We start from the raw sequence: 16,356 nt of genomic DNA, 5'->3' as shown, positions 1-16,356 counted from the left end.
TTCACACCTAAAGCGTTTGAGTGCCTTGGTCTGACATTAGCACCCTTTTGGTGGAGGAACATGTCTGTGTTGAGTCAGCGCAAAACCATAAAAAGCTTTTAGGCGTGAAGTACTGAGAAATGCGTAGCAGCAAACACTTACACTGTTGTTAATCTTTAGGTTGGAGCTCCTGGAAGAAAACTAGAAAAATGTGTCAAAGCTGAAAGTCTAGCCATCAAAGACCTTGTTTCCACTGAGCGGTTTTGTTTGGATCAGTACAGTTTAGTATGGGTTGGATCAGTAAAGTGTAATCCTGTTTTTGTTTCCACAGCCAACTGTGCCTATCTTGGTAGGTGGCGTGTAAGTCGGATGCCAATAGCTGCGTCAGCTTTGTAATAGTGTAGTGAAAAAGACAACACAGTAAACAATGAGCAACAAGCACCAATCAACAGGCTACAAAATTTCTAGCCCCACTTTTTGTGTTCGAAATGGTATGTCTGGCACTTCAACAGAAAGGTACCAATAAGTGGGATGTACGGGTTGGTAATTTGGGGGCTGGTCCTGGTTTTAGTCAAAGGGAAGACCACAAAATTTGTGCTTTACTGGGACAAACCTAACCACAATTTCACACCAGGAATTGTTCATTACACAGTTATAATGGTAATAACTGGTGCTAGGATTTTTTGTACTTCAGACACTACGCGCTCCAGTTTGTATGCACGTCTGCGCTGAAGTTAGAAATTTTCTGCATGAAAAGGGCTGTGCGAGGGGGCAGGGATGCTAAAATGACTTCATACGTCCACATGAAACTGTGCGGATCTCGCAGATGCATCAAGTATAAACCAAGCTTAGGGATCTTCCAACTGATCTATGACATGCCAGAGGAGCAGGCTTTAAACACCAAGATCTCCCCCTCAATTCATTATACGGGCCAATCAGAGGGAAGGGGACTTGTGGAGCAGGAAGTCTTAGAGAGACAGCAGCTAAAATAATACTTTTTTAAAACACCAGGGAAAGAAAATAGGGATGTTGTAAACCAAATCTTCATTTCTCTTTTATCAGAATAAATCCTGTAGATTTCTCAGCAGCCCATCACTTGTTGTTTTCAGAGAAAAGTTTGTAGCTATAACAGGCATAAACACTCAAACAGGAATGCTCCACTGAGCACGTAACCTCGCCGTTCACAGCTCCCCTCAGCATCAAGAGATGCACTGCTCCAGCCTTCTGGCGCTAGCAGGGCGGAGCTGCTGTTATCTCACTTCCAAATCTCTTATCAGAGCCCAGAGGGGCCGAAACACAACTTCCTCAGAGACAGAGTCGTTGGGAAAGGGAAGGGTAATCGCTCGCTGTGGTTGCACCGAAACAGGATCCCAGAGAGGAGATAACATCTCTTACGTGGACGCCGAGTTTGAGAAAGGGGCACTTCTGAAAACAGTTAGCTTGAGTTTACAAGTTGAAATGGATTGTTTTTGCTGACAGGTAGAGAGTTTAGACCCTCATAGACTCATTACTCATCTGGTAATTAGGTCAGACATGAAATGGGGTCAGTCATTCGAGTGTGCCTCTAAAACTTTCTGCAAACAACGTGACTGCTCTGTTGTTCTGAATTCACTTCCTATTACCTGAGCCTTTCTAACTACAAAATTATTTATCAGCTCAGGTTTTCTGTTGTTTGTGATTCCAAGACATCATTTAGCCAAATGTTAGCATTAGCAGCACCCAGTACAGTTCATCACAAAGCTTTTATCAACCTGGAAAAGGTCATTATCAGTGTTTCACAGAGCAAATGAACCAGAGAAAACAAAAGAGAGTCTTTTTAATTAACTGAAGACAAATAATCCAGGACTCTGTTAAGATTTACAGTTTGGTCCTTTAAGCAGACACAGAATGAATGCATGCTTTGCTTTTTCAGGAGTTTTCATACAAAACGAAGAAGAAACAAAATATTTAAAGCTGACGTGGGTTAAATATCTGAGACTGACTACCATCATGGTTGGCTGAGGAATTGAAACAAGATCAGGCTTTACCCGACGGACCCATGCCAAACTGTACAAATCCATGCCAGACTGCTTGGTGGGAATGGCAGGGAGAGCACACCCCTGCTCTATATTCTATACTTAAAAAGCCAAAGCAGGGAGAGTATCAGCAAAGACAATACACAGTGAGACTACATGACCCTGGTAAAATCAGGCACAGAATGTACAGGACAAGATCAGCAGAGTTACTAGATGTGTATCTGAAACCTCCTTTAACTCAAGACACCTGAAGACTTTAAGGATCTCTGCTTAACCCCATTAAAAATTTTGGTTTGCACCAAGATTAGTTTAGGTATCAATGAGTCGCAGTCACGTCCACATCCTGTTGTCTTTACCCATACCAAACCCAGGAGTGAACTTTCACTTGATACAGACAGAATTAGCTTTGCTATCACTGCTCTGTGTCTCGATCTTTGCAGTACTGACTCAAAGCTTTCATCTGAGTCGTACCCACACAGCAGCTCTGATCCTTCTGTATCAGTACTGCCCTGCAGTGATTTAGGTCTGAGTGCTCCTCTCAAGGACTTTGGTGTAATTCTAATAACAATAACCTTCAACTCTCTGTGCTGAAGTTATTCCCTGTAGGCTTTAAAGGCTGTAACCTCAAACATTTTAACAGCAGCTGCGTCTCTAAGCTGTGATCCACGCTCGCCTTTACGCAGGAAGCAAAGTGGAAAACTGGTTTAAACAGCAAGAGCTTTTAACCCGTGACCCTGGAGGTGGAAACAGGACAGTGTGTGTTTTTCTAGTGTTAGTTACGGATCAGGACGGCGCTCCGAGTGTTGTGGGGGGGCCTCTCTAAACTTGGGGCTCTGACTCTGGTACATCCACAGAAAGTATATCCCTGGATTTACAGATCCCCTCACAGACATGTGAGACCGCCGCTCAGCAAGCACACTTTATCCCCTCTCCATCTCAAGTGTCACAGCTCCATCCTGACATTCTGTACTCAGTTAGTGAAGCAGTAACCCTGGGCCCACTGAAATCTATCTCTGCTCACATAATATTTGTGGTTTCTGTCTTTACAATGTTAGATCAGGTCATGCAACCCAGAGAGGAAAATACTACACACCAGGGCACAACATTTATATGCCTAATAGAGTAAAAATACAGCAGATATTTTTTTTAAAAACAGGAGATACAGACCTAATTTATACATACATAATATGGTAGATTTATAGACCATGGAATTATCTGTTCCATAGCTGTCCTCCTTTTTTCTAGTAGTAAAGATCTGGAAAGCAAAATGACTTATGAAACAGGCTTATTTTTTAGATAAAATCTTTGCTAACTTCCTATGTTTCCCAGAGTTTTACAAAAAACGTCAGGTTCCAACTAAAAAAAGTAACTGTAAAATATGCAAATCTCCAAACATTTCATACCGTCAGAATCATCCTGTGTTAAAAAAAACTACTTCAGCTTATAGACAGGTACGATAAAGATACATCCTGTTAAATTGACAATCTCTATCACATTCATCAAAGTCTGCAATGTGCTGTTTTTGTGCAGCTGTGTAGCTGCTTTTAATATCTACTGCACTTCAAAAAGTTTTTTCTTAGTTTTAGTTAAACATCATCTAATTAGACTGAAGATGAGCCACTTTACCTAACAATTGCTAAAAAAACAACAACAACAACAAAAAGATTTATTTCACGTTAATAAAAGTCAAAAATAAGTCCAAACAGAAGAATTGACAATGTAATAACATTAACATGTTACACGACAGCGGTTTAGGGTGAAACGCAAAAGTGTTGTTGCATTTTAGCCTCTCATTTACACGGAAACGACATTTCTGACCTAAAACACAAACTTTTGAAAACGGCCTCCAGAGTGGATTTTTCTTGAAATGCTGCCGCGTAAACAGTAAGCCGGCGTTTTCAGTGAAAATGCTGACATCACGCTCTGTTTCGCGTGAGCGCATGCAACAGGAAAACAGTACCTTTGGTAAGATAGTCGCAGACTACCGTGTTGTGCTTGTGCTGCTTAATCTGCTGGATCTCCTGACTGTCTTTATACAAAATGTGCATCTGTTGCTCCACTTCTGCACTTTGTATTCGCCAGAACAACAGATGATCGGCTCAACTCTACTTCGGTTGAGATCTCCCAAAAGCAGTTTCTGGACAAGACAGTTAAAGCGCCATCCATAGGCCTGCCATGCTTACTAAAGCGTTTTCAGTCCCTTGGCGTTCCTGTGTAAAGCAGATTTTTTTCACTGCGTCTTAGCATTTTCAGGGTCTTAGTTTCTTGAAAAAAGGCTTCGCTCAGGTTCAAGAAACTTTATATTGATGGTAGATTTTTTTCAACTCATTTCAAGCAGGTGAAATGTTGCTTTTATTTATTTAATGCAGTATCAGGTTATTTGGGGGCAAGTCGAGCCAACATGACAACACCACAGACTATATAATAAATGGGTGCAGTCTCCCTGACTTCACCCATCTGAAGCAAATTTGCTGCCATATTGGAAATAAGGCGGGCTTTGAGCGTCCAAACTAACAGCTTCAGTGTGCCAGACGGTCACTCTTGATTGGGCAAACTAGCAATCTAAATATCTCATTAACTGCAGAAAAAACATCCACCCCCATACAGTGTGTGCTGAGAGTGAAATTAGTGATTCAGACGAGAGAGATTTTTTGCTGGTTCTAGCTGTGTCCCTTCTCTGAAAGGTTGCATATCAGATACACAAGTCACCGTAGTTTGCTGGGTGCTAGAGCAGTAACACGTCCATTTTTTAGAAACCACATCCAGCCGAACAGGAAGTTGTGCATGGAAAATCAGTCAAAAACGCCTGGTGACTTTTTAAGAAAAACTAAGTGTGTCAAAACTAGAAGGTATTTATTGTGACTACAACAACAAATCGACATAATGAGCAGAGCCAGACCAGAAGTCAAAAGGTTTGAGGTTTTACAGCCCAACATGAACCAGGAAAGGATCATCATTGGGGTGAGAAACCAGGACACTCCTCGGTCTGTGACCCCAGCTGTCTGGAAGTCCTAATACATGCCAAACTAGGCACTACTCATACAGAGCTGCTTTATAAAAACATTACAAACCACAACAGCTAAAGCACTAATTTATAAATGAACAAGCTAACAAACTAAATACGTAAAGAATTGTGATGCTGGATCATGAAGATTAAAGGATTCAGATGTTTTCGTTTTGAGTGTTGTGAATGCAAGATTAAAAAACAGTTGAAAGAAGTGCATCGGTATCCTTCGTCTTAGAAATGTCTGTTGTTATCAATCTCCAGTTTTCTGATTCATTTCTCATATTCTAACTTAAGTCCTTTTCTCCTTTTATTCTGCTCAATTGCCCTCAACTGTTTACAAATCTGGACCACCTGTGTCCTGACCAATGGGAGTCTAAATTCCCATCCTGCTGTCAAGTCAATAGTAGTAAAACTGTAGAAAAGTATCTGAAAACTAGACGTGAATTATCTGCCTTTCATTCATCCTGCAGAGAAGGAAAAGCGGGAGCAGGAGAAGTGTTTGAAGAACCAATCCGTCATGGGCAAACTGCTGTTGTTTCTTTAGTGGAGACTAATGTCGGCCATATTTCATGCTGTCTGAATATGAAAACAAGAAATGCCCAAGGCGTTTTTTTTTCACAGCGACGCATGGAGAGAGAGAGTAGGTCTTACATTTCAGGGAGGTTTGTGGTGCACAAATATTTTCAGACCTCTCAGAAAATCGAAATCCTCTTTCTAAAGCCGAGCAGACATACAGAGAAAATGATTCCTGTGGCTGCTCATCATAAACACTTCCATGCTTAGAGAGGATGTCTTATTATGTGTCCTCTCCTCTCAATCTTTTCTAATACTGCTGTAGAGGCTGCACAGAGCTCTTGAATGAAGGGGAGGTCAATGGGATGTTTACGTACATGTTGGAGTATTAACGTTTGTCTGAAGTGTGTTTTGATCTATTCTTAAGTCCAGGATCAGTCTGAAGAAGCTGCCATCTTCACATAAGAAGAGGATTGTTGTAAATCTTCCCCCCACTCCGTCAACTTGGCTTCACAAACTTTGTTTCCTCTCTGAAAGTAACCACGAGGCATCTATCACCGACACAAACACATGTCATGTCCTGTTACAGTCAGGACCACTGTGTTATATTTGGTGGTTTTATGGCTTTGTTCTGGGAACTCCCCGCCTTTCCACATGCCTACACGCTTTGCCAAAGCCCTAGGCAGGAAGAGCACACCTTCTCTCTCATTTATGTACATACATGAAAAGTCAAAGGCAGGGAGAGCATCAGCAAAGTGCCTGTAAAGAGGTTTGACAGTACTTCAGTTTCATTCAGTTTTCAGATCTGAATTAGCAGCATCAAAACATGTCTTCAACAAGTAGAAAGATTCTTATGTGATGACTTAAAAGTTTCATCAAGATGCTGTTTTTGAATGGAGTGTTTTGATCAGACAGATTCAGGGATTTCTACAACGTATGGATATGTAGAGATTTGAAAATCTGCACATGCTCAGTCTTAACATCCAGGGATGGTACTTTATATCCTTGTTCAACATATGAGAAAGTAGAAATCTGAGTGTCCAGCTGTCTGATAAAAACAGCTTTTCGGTATTGTTCTTTCTTTTCTCTTTGTCTTGTTTCAGAAACAGAAAGTTCGAGCCTCTCTCAGCTTCCCAGTCCTTACTCTAAGATCCACAAACCAAGCTGCTCTCTTAATCACTCAGCTTTTTGTGAACTCTTGGCCACACTTAGCTCATCCCACTGATTTATACCCCATCCCACAGTTTCCGAGCTTTTAAACTGATCCTTCTGTAATGATGTTGTAATGGTCCACGGGGTCGTAAAGGTTAAAATCCTTGATCTTTGTTGGTAATAACCGCGCCATCAGAGACAGTTTACTCCGACAAACTGTCACGACTCTAAACCGCTAAAGGACCAGATCACTGCCAGAAGCTGAAGTCATATTTTCCTGATAAATATTCATCCTTTCAAACATTTTTCATTCCATAAAAAATTCCACTCACTGTGATGAAGATGATTGAAAAAGTCAGTCAGAGTTGACCTAAATCAGACTGTGATTTCACCACTCAACCAAAACTGGCCTCTTAAAGCTGATTTCTGAGAACCAGAGCTTTTAAGGGAAGCTGAATGGGTCCAAATTTAGAAAACAGATATGACCCAGAGCACATTAGACCATGAGGAAACCGCAAGGAAGATCTGGGTAGATGATACAAAACAGCAGAAGACCAGTAGAGGCCAGTAAGACAACAACAAAGACCTTTCCGCAAAAATGGCGCAAGAAGGAGGCAGCCAAACCAGTATCGCTGCTGTTAGCTGTTAGCATGAAGGATCTTCACTCTGTGCTGGTTTTGATGGTGCTTTATTTCACTGCAGATGGATTTGTTGACTTTTGAAGGGTGACAAGCTCTAGAGACAAAGCAGTCCGAAGCTGCTCGAAGTTGTTTCTAAAAGCCTCAAACAGCTTGGAGCGGAGAAACAGTGGACTGAGCGCTCCCCGTCTGAAGACAGCAGAGATGGAGCCGTGTTTGAGCTTCAGAAGGAGCCTGTCGATAGAGGACTTTGACAGGGATGCATCCTTCTCAAACAGCTTTAGATCATCAGTAAGTACTATTCTGATGAGCGGATCATGACTAAATTTCTACCCTAGTTCTGACAGTCAAAAGCACACTATTTGTCCTCCTTTTTACATGTTACGCTTATTTCTAAGAGCTATTTCTTCAGCTTAGATCTTGAATTTTTCAGCACTTTGGAACAGATTAGGAAAGTCCCACTTCTACAAAGCAGTTCAGTTTGGTTCAACTTGGTATGGCACGCATTTTGTGGCATTTCCCTTGTCTACAACTGGCACTGGTCGCCAAATTACTGACCAGTACCGTCCAACTTTTTTGTACCCTACTGTTGGGTGTCAGTGTTACTGCGCTTCAACCCCAGAAGTTGGAGGTAGAAATACTGCAATCTGTTGGTTGGTTGAAAGAAAAGTCACTTCCTGTGCGTAATACAGAACAACACATAACCTCACCATGTTTAAATCCCAAATTAACTTTGTGAAGATAACTTCCTTCACCAGCTTGAAGCTGCTGTCAAAACAAAACTATGTTGTGTACACTTTGTCACGCTACTATACTGTCATACTATTTTGTACCTGATGCGGCTATTACACGCCACCTACCAAAGGAGCTCAGTTTGCTGTGGAAATGCAAACAGGATTAGGCTTTACCAATGCAACCTGTACCATACAGGACCGCTTAATGGGAAAAGAGCTAAACAGGGCTCTGTTGTTTACCAGATGCAAAATTAAGACCTCGACAGGAAATCATTCAAACAACACGAAAATAAACAAGAAAAGTTATTTAATCAATAAAAATGTGAGGTTAAAAGTCTTCTATCAGAAATTTTGGTCGTCTAGTATCAAGAAATTTGACTGCTGGCCACATTTCCTCTGCGGATGTTGTTACTTCTTGAAAAACTACTATTGCCAACAATTTAAAGCCAAAAATATTTCCAAATAACCCTCCAGTTTAATGATAATTCGGGTGATCGCTCTTTGTTTCCACACTTATTTAGAGAAACCTCTCCATGTCTCAGTTTCCTGCAGGAAGAGTTAACTTTCAGCACTGAAAGGATGTGAGAAATTCTGCAAGATGTGTAAAAATGTGAGTTATTAGTGAAGTCTAAAGCCAGAGGACAAAAACGTATCCAGTCGAAGGTCTTAGAACAAACTAAACTTTTCAACGGATAGTATTTGATTTTTGCACAGAAGGGTGTTACGTTCAAAGATTCAGAGATGTTTGTAGTCAGTGTGTTTGCTTCAGAGGATCAGATTCTGAAAGTCTCCCACACACATTCAGAGTCAACCCTACGCTCCTCCTGTCAGAGAAAAGCTCTCATTCTTCCAGTGGTTTGCTCGTGATGTTTTCAGGCCCACAGCATCCCAACAACAAAGATCATTCAGTGAAAACCGCAGAAACGTTCTTTTTTAATAAAACTGCTGGGACGTAAAGTTTGAACTCAGAAATGTGTTACAGTGTTAACTCGACCAACTGCAGGAAGAGACTTTTTATAAGTGGCCCAGGAGCCATTCTCCATCTAATCAGAGCTCTATCAGGTCCTCATTTAATGCCACTCATTAAGCTAATTAAGCAATCATCTCCTTAATGGATGTCATCAGGAGCTAATTGCCAATTGTGTAGGGAAAGAAAACAGGCAGAATGGAGGAGCTCAGGCTCTCATTACAGAGCTGTCTGTCACTAAACTCTTCATACAAGTGTTTTATAGACTCATACTCACTGGTGATCAACATGCCGCTGAAGAGGTCGGAGCAAACTTTAACAAACTTCCATTTTCACCCCAAGAAATGAGCAAAAATCAAGTGAGAATCAGAAGTTTAATCCAAAGAGAGCCATAGATCCACAGTATCCAGCGGGTAGAGTCCAGTAGGTCTGCGCCTGTTGGGCATCATGTTAATGAAGTCATTGTTGGAGGTTTCCCCTCTCCCCCACCACTCCCCTTCCTCTCAACCATCTGAGCAGCAGGGGGAGGGCTGTGGCATCCTAAAAATAACCCTGGGATTACACTTCAGACACATGAGCGCCTGTCTGAGGAGAGTGAAATGACTTTGAGTCAGAAACCGGGGAGAAGTCAGGGGCTGGGCACTCAAATTTTGGAGATAAGATCTGTTGGGAGATGAATGTTGTTGTAACTCTGAGAGAGGAAATGACGAACGCGGGTTTCCATCTGTGATATTCCAAGCATCCTAAAAGCACCAAATGGAAGATATAAGCACACTATTCGTGACTTCTACTCATTTTTATCCCCCCCAACCTTGCCGCTCAAAACAGAAATCATGACCCTGACACACCAGCAGTTCTTGTTAACAGGCAGGTATTTCCAAAATGCCAACTTCAGACGAAGCCATGTCTTTCCTGTGGGCTAAAGCCGTCAATTTGTGGTTATCAGGGTAACTCAGAAAAATGTGAGAGGAAGGAGATAACTACACCAACAGAAAATATATATATATATGAAGAAGGTCCAGCTTTTTCAAAGATGACTCGTATTTTGTACATCTATAGGCAAACTTGATATTTACAGAGTTACGTGTTCCTCTGTTAATATTCTGTGACATCACACATTTGTTCCCGAGTCAGAGTTCTGAAACCCATCCCTGACAGGCTAAATTGAAAAACTTAACTTAGCTTGTATGTGGCTTCTGGTGCTTCTGTGGTCAGCCTCTAGTGGACACTCTAAGAACTGCAGTTTATAAAATATAAAACACTTAGGCTACTGAGATCATGGATAGAATTCCAAAAATAAGAAAAAATCAAGTCCAAGTCTTATGATTTATATTTTTAATCAAAATGAAGTCTGTTTTCTAAGATTTTTTTTATTAAAGTCTGTGCCCCCCCAAAAATTGTATCTTTAATCTTTAATCATTTAGGTACACGAAAAGATTTTCTTTCTTCTTATGCTAAAAAAATCAATAGTAATAAAAAAAAAATAAATAAATAAACAGGCATGCTCCATAATGAATCAAACTTGGCATTAGGTTTGGCAAAAATGTTATAATTGTTTGGTCCTGTAAAAAAATATCCTAAAAATGGCTCAAAAGACTTCCTTTGAAATTGCAATTTTCAGACCCTCAGCCCCACAACATTATTCACCATACAGTCATGGAAATTGGTATCCATACATAAGCAAGGAACTGGTAGCGAGGAACTACATAAAACTGCACCAACTCCACAAACCCAACCAGAAGTTGGTCATTTTGATTTGAAATTATGAACACCCATCTTACTGCGTGCATACTTGGACAAACTTGTCATAGGTTTTTGATCTGATCAACTCCAAAATTGGTTTGTGTGTTCTACGCAAATTTAGGGAGAAAAGATACTGAAGAAGTTCTCGTTCCTCAAAGGGTGGGGCTCTGATGTCTCAACATGAACCGGGAGGTCAACATACATAATCACAGTCCCACTCTGGACTCACATACAGACACCCTATTGGTCACAAGGGTTATCTAAGATGAGAACTCTGTTAAAGTCTGTTTATGGCATACCCTGTGGTCACTGGGAGTACTGCAATGTAGTCAATGGTAAAAATTACCCATATATGCTCACTGTTAGGGTCTGGCCTCACCTATATAAATAGCTATATTAGAAGGCACATCCTGCTGCACTATATCACTGGTTGCAGCTTTAATATAGATTTAAGTTGGATTTTTTTTTTTAACAAAAAAAAAAAAAAAATCTTATTCTCTTAATTTCTGAATTGAAGCTGTAATTCAGACTTTTCTCACATATTCCAACATTAATCCCAAAATTTCAACTTTTTTTTCAGGTGTCTGACTTTTTCATTTTGTCTTCGATTTCAGGATTCTGAGAAGTTAGAATATGAAAAGAAAATTTTGACGACTTAAGAGATTTCCATTTTTATTACCACATCTCCTGGACTACAATATTTGAGACACAGTCTGGCAGCCCTTCAAAACTTTTTTCCCCCAGCCTCCATTATTTTACAGAAACGACTTCAATAAAAAGTCACACTCTGAGGGACAGTCAGAAGTTCAATCATTGACGTCAGTGAGAAAAACTTATACTCTAAATCAAAATCAGCTCCTCTTGGACATTTTGTTACAACACTCAGAAAATAAAACTATTAAATGAATACAGCATGGAAAGGAACACTCTTTCCTCCTTCTCAGACTGGAAACTTTTCTAGCTTGGACCTCTAATGAGGAATCAGCCTCTGAAGAGATGTCAGATATCTGAGAGAGGAGGATAAAGTCCTCTGATCGTCTGCAGCTCTTCAAGGTTTCATCTGGGCTCAGTGCAACGTACACCATTAGCACTAATGGCTTTCCATTTAACACGTAGGTGTTTGATTATGGGATTTTAAATGTGAGTAACTCCCTCAGAGGAGAGAGAGCGCTCTGGCTGCCTCACTACATTAACTCACGAGCAGGGGAGGAAAAAGTGGGAGTATGTAAACAGCTAATGGACTTTTTCACATGCTGTGGAGAGTCTGAGGCCCAAACATTGAAGACACCAAACTCTGGAGATACAGCAACTGACATGAAACTACAGAGACCAGGTTCCAGGTTTTTAAAAACCCCCAGAACAGCTTCAAACTACATTATTGTTGGTTTGTTTACATAAATATCCTGAGCTTCACCCAACAGATGTTTAAGATGACTTTTAGACTTCCTCCAAACATCTCCAACCTTTTCATGTTTCTCTGATTCATCCCTGTTTTTATTTGTGAGCAATTGAAGCGAATTACTCTTCTGCACGGAAGGCCTTCAGTATTTGGAGCTGTTAACATGTTGGCTGCAAAAATGAGGATTAAAGCAGAGCTCAGGGTTTGACCTCTGGCTCTGCTAAGAAAAAGACACCCTCTTTGTCACTCTGTCTGTGTGTGAGTGTCTTTCGCTCAGTCTCTCGAAGCTCTTTCTGCACAAAGGTTACACAAGAATGCGTTTCCTTTTCCCAAGCAAACGCCTCAGAGGCGTCAGAGGGGGAAGAATCCGACAATACGCTGAGCGGATGGGATGTGTGTGTGTGTGTGTGTGTGTGTGTGTGTGTGTGTGTGTGTGTGTGTGTGTGTGTGTGTGTGTGTGTGTGTGTGTGTGTGTGAGGGAGGCAGCTTCAGTACGTGAGGATGTGAAGTGTTTACCCTCATGAGTTTAGCCTTGCTGCATCCACACAGTGTCTCGTGTGTTTGGCCCGGGGCGTGCGTGTGTGTGCGAGTGTGTGCGAGTGTGTGCGTGTGTGTGTGTGTGTGTGTGTGTGTGTGTGTGTGTGTGTGTGTGTGTGTGTGTGTGTGTGTGTGTGTGTGTGTGTGTGTGTAGTCTAATCTGAATCCAGCTCTGAGGTTCTGGTCTGGTATTTCCGATGCAGCAGGACAGGAAGCGGCCCCTCTCTCCTGAGCTGAGTCCCTCCCCCTGAACGCTGCAGTGCGACAGCGATCAGTTTGTCTGTTCAGAGATAATCTGATCACTGTTTACATCGTCTGAACATTAAGTACAGACTGAGCCCGGAGCTTATGACTAAATCTGGACTTTTTCCTCAGTGTGAAAATCAGATACATGTGTAGAAACAGGAAGTCATTGCTGTGTTTAGTTTTCACTCTGACTTTCTCTTCCAATGGGGAACTCTTTTCTTGAGGAGCAACTTTTGGACGAATCACTGCCAAACTCTAAAAGATATTCAGTTAAATTCAAGTTCCAGAAATTAAATTGTGTCTACTTTCAGACCACTCTTCTTTGCATCCAACCATATCCAGTGTCAGGCTCAACACCCCTCTGTTTATTCCTCCCATACAAAACCACATTATCAGGTTGATTGGTCATTCTAAATTGTACGTTGGTGTGACCTGTCCAGGTGTACTCTGCCATGCGTCCAGGTTTACACTTCAGTTACACCAGGAAAACACCAGATGCAACTCCACATTACACAGCACTGGGTCTGCTTGGTCTGGCTCCGGCAGGCCGTAACAGATACATTTTTGATGGAGCCAGAGTAGGATGCATCAATTTACAAAAGCAGATCAAGTGAGACAGGGAGTTAGGCACTGAAAGTATATAAAAATACCCAGTGACTTTCAATTTAACAAAACCAGGTCATATTTAGCTTGTCAACAACGATAAATATAATGAGCTGAGCCGGGAATCAACAGGTTTGAAGTTCTACAGCCCAACATGAACCAAGATAGGATCACCATTGGGGTGGGAATCCAGAGAACTCCTCTGGCTATGACTCCAGCTGTCTGGAGGTCCTGATCCATGACAGACGGAACATGCAGCCGCAGTCAACACAAAGAGCAGAGTCGGACCAAGTACAATCCACTTATCTTTTTTTTTTTCAACACTGATTCAACACCGGCAATGTGGTTTTCGTCCTGGCCGTGGAACTGTGGACCAGCTCTATACCCTCAGCAGGGTCCTCGAGGGTGCATGGGAGTTTGCCCAACCTGTCCACATGTGTTTTGTGGACTTGGAGAAGGCATTCGACCGTGTCCCTCGGGGTGTCCTGTGGGGGGTTCTCCGGGAGTATGGGGTGTCGGGCTGCTTGTTACGAGCCGTCCGTTCCCTGTACGACCGGTGCCAGAGCTTGGTCCGCATCGCTGGCAGTAAGTCGGACTCGTTTCCAGTGAGAGTTGGACTCCGCCAGGGCTGCCCTTTGTCACCGATTCTGTTCATAACTTTTATGGACAGAATTTCTAGGCGCAGCCAGGGTGTTGAGGGGGTCCGGTTTGGTGACCTCAGGATTGGATCACTGCTTTTTGCAGATGATGTGGTCCTGTTGGCTCCATCAAGCCGTGACCTCCAACTCTCTCTGGATCGTTTCGCAGCCCAGTGTGAAGCGGCTGGGATGAGAATCAGCACCTCCAAATCCGAGTCCATGGTCCTCAGCCGGAAAAGGGTGGAGTGCCTTCTTCAGGTCGGGGACGAGATCCTGCCCCAAGTGGAGGAGTTTAAGTATCTCGGGGTCTTGTTCGCGAGTGAGGGAAGGATGGAGCGAGAGATCGACAGGCGGATCGGTGCGGCGTCTGCAGTAATGCGGACTCTGCACAGGTCTGTCGTGGTGAAGAGGGAGCTGAGCCGGAAGGCAAAGCTCTCTGTTTACCGGTCGATCTTCGTTCCCACCCTCACCTATGGTCATGAGCTTTGGGTAGTGACCGAAAGAACAAGATCGCGGGTACAAGCGGCCGAAATGAGCTTCCTTCGTAGGGTGGCCGGGCTCTCCCTTAGAGATAGGGTGAGAAGCTCGGCTATTCGGGAGGAGCTCGGAGTAGAGCCGCTGCTCCTCCGCGTTGAGAGGAGCCAGATGAGGTGGCTTGGGCATCTGGTACGGATGCCTCCCGGACGCCTCCCTGGTGAGGTGTTCAGGGCACGTCCCACCGGGAGGAGACCCCGGGGCAGACCCAGGACACGCTGGGGAGACTACGTCTCTCGGCTGGCCTGGGAACGTCTTGGGATCCCCCCGGAAGAGCTGGCCGAAGTGGCTAAGGAGAGGGAAGTCTGGGCTTCCCTGCTTAAGCTGCTGCCCCCGCGACCCGACCCCGGATAAGCGGAAGAAGATGGATGGATGGATGGATTCAACACCGCTCTGGGATATAAGGCTTGTGAATATGGAGAGGGAAACAAGATACATCTGGAGAAGACACCAATGATTTAAATGAACCAAGAAGCAACCACCGGCTGCAAGAAATGAAGCCCAAGAAGTTTTATAAACTACAGTTCCTTAAGTAGGTAAGCGTTGTGTGTTTGTTATCCCATGCTCAGGCCTTTCTCTTAGGGGGCTCTTAGGCATACTAATGTCATTAAGTCTGGACTTTCTGACTTTTCTATGTGTCCGAACAAAAATGATAGGTGTGAAACTCCCCTGGACTCTGGTCAGACCAAACAGCTGGACCTTGTTCTGACCAAAAGGGGTGACCTTGATCTACACCCCGGCTTGGTTGTTTATGTCTAGTGAGAAACAATAATTTTGAAAGGTTCAGATCTTGTACCAATGACAGGAAGTTAGAACATGAACAACCGGAAATGGAAAAATCATCACCAAAATAAAATGAACCATGGAAGTACATGGGGTGAGGACACGAAATGTCTAAAAAAACATTTGGTCAGAAGATTCTTATAAGGGGCCAACTCTAAAAGGTATACAAAAACACGGAAACTTTCCAATTGTTCTCCGAGAGGATGAAAGAGAGACAGAACGAGAGGACTGGAGAACAGTGCCATTTAAAGATGAAAAAACTGTGGAAGCAGTACACAAAAGTGTGAGATGCACTGTGAAAAAGCAGTTCTTCTGTGGTTAAAGTTTCCCCTCTTTGAGAACCTTCTTTTGAAGATAGAAATGACAATTTTATTCAGTTTTGATAACATTCAAGACCTGCGTTATTCAACACGTTGACCTCAGACACCTGCCAGCCAAATGACCAAGCAATGTAAACTACAGAGACATGCAAAGTACACAGCTGAAAACTTTGTCACGTGGGTTCGTCACGTAAGGTCCGTTAGTCTGTTTGCATTATGACAGTGTAAAAATGCAATCCGAACCAAATGTGTACAATGTAACAAAAATATGGACCTTGGTTCTGACTTTCAGGCATGAAAACACCCTAAAACACAACAGTGGACATGAACATCATGCTATCTTTACTCCAACGTACCTACAACCTTCACTAATCTATGGCAGTGATCTTATGGCAAGGCTCATACCAACACCAAGTGTCTTTATGAGGGGTTTACCACCCAAACCCAATGGTCCAACCACCGTTTGTGTTTTGATAAGTCCCTCCTGTTTTATTCAAGCTCCTTTCACTGATACAGTTCCTGATGTACAGTATCATCTATTCATATTC

At 42.7% G+C, this 16,356-nt stretch overlaps 1 protein-coding gene across 5 annotated transcripts in view; it reads right to left on the bottom strand.

The window, feature by feature from the left end:
* LOC141791781 (rho GTPase-activating protein 7) overlaps positions 1–16,356 on the bottom strand; it is a 100,132-nt gene that overhangs the window by 27,299 nt on the left and 56,477 nt on the right. The window contains exon 1 of one of the 5 annotated variants that reach the window (XM_074672429.1): positions 9,283–9,422. The exons of the other annotated variants lie outside the window; for them this stretch is intronic. Within the exon in view, the coding sequence (XP_074528530.1) occupies positions 9,283–9,295 (13 nt within the window). The 5' untranslated portion in view covers positions 9,296–9,422. Of the gene's footprint in view, positions 1–9,282; positions 9,423–16,356 lie in introns of those variants that run through there. 5 annotated transcript variants of the gene reach the window in all.

This window comes from Halichoeres trimaculatus, unplaced genomic scaffold (assembly GCF_033239565.1).
Source record: "Halichoeres trimaculatus isolate MK-OKI-2021-1 unplaced genomic scaffold, fHalTri1.1 fHalTri1_scaffold_6, whole genome shotgun sequence".
Classification (NCBI taxonomy): domain Eukaryota; kingdom Metazoa; phylum Chordata; class Actinopteri; order Labriformes; family Labridae; genus Halichoeres; species Halichoeres trimaculatus.
The sequence above is the reverse complement of the archived record's forward strand: the minus strand, read 5'-3'. Positions and strand labels throughout refer to the sequence as shown.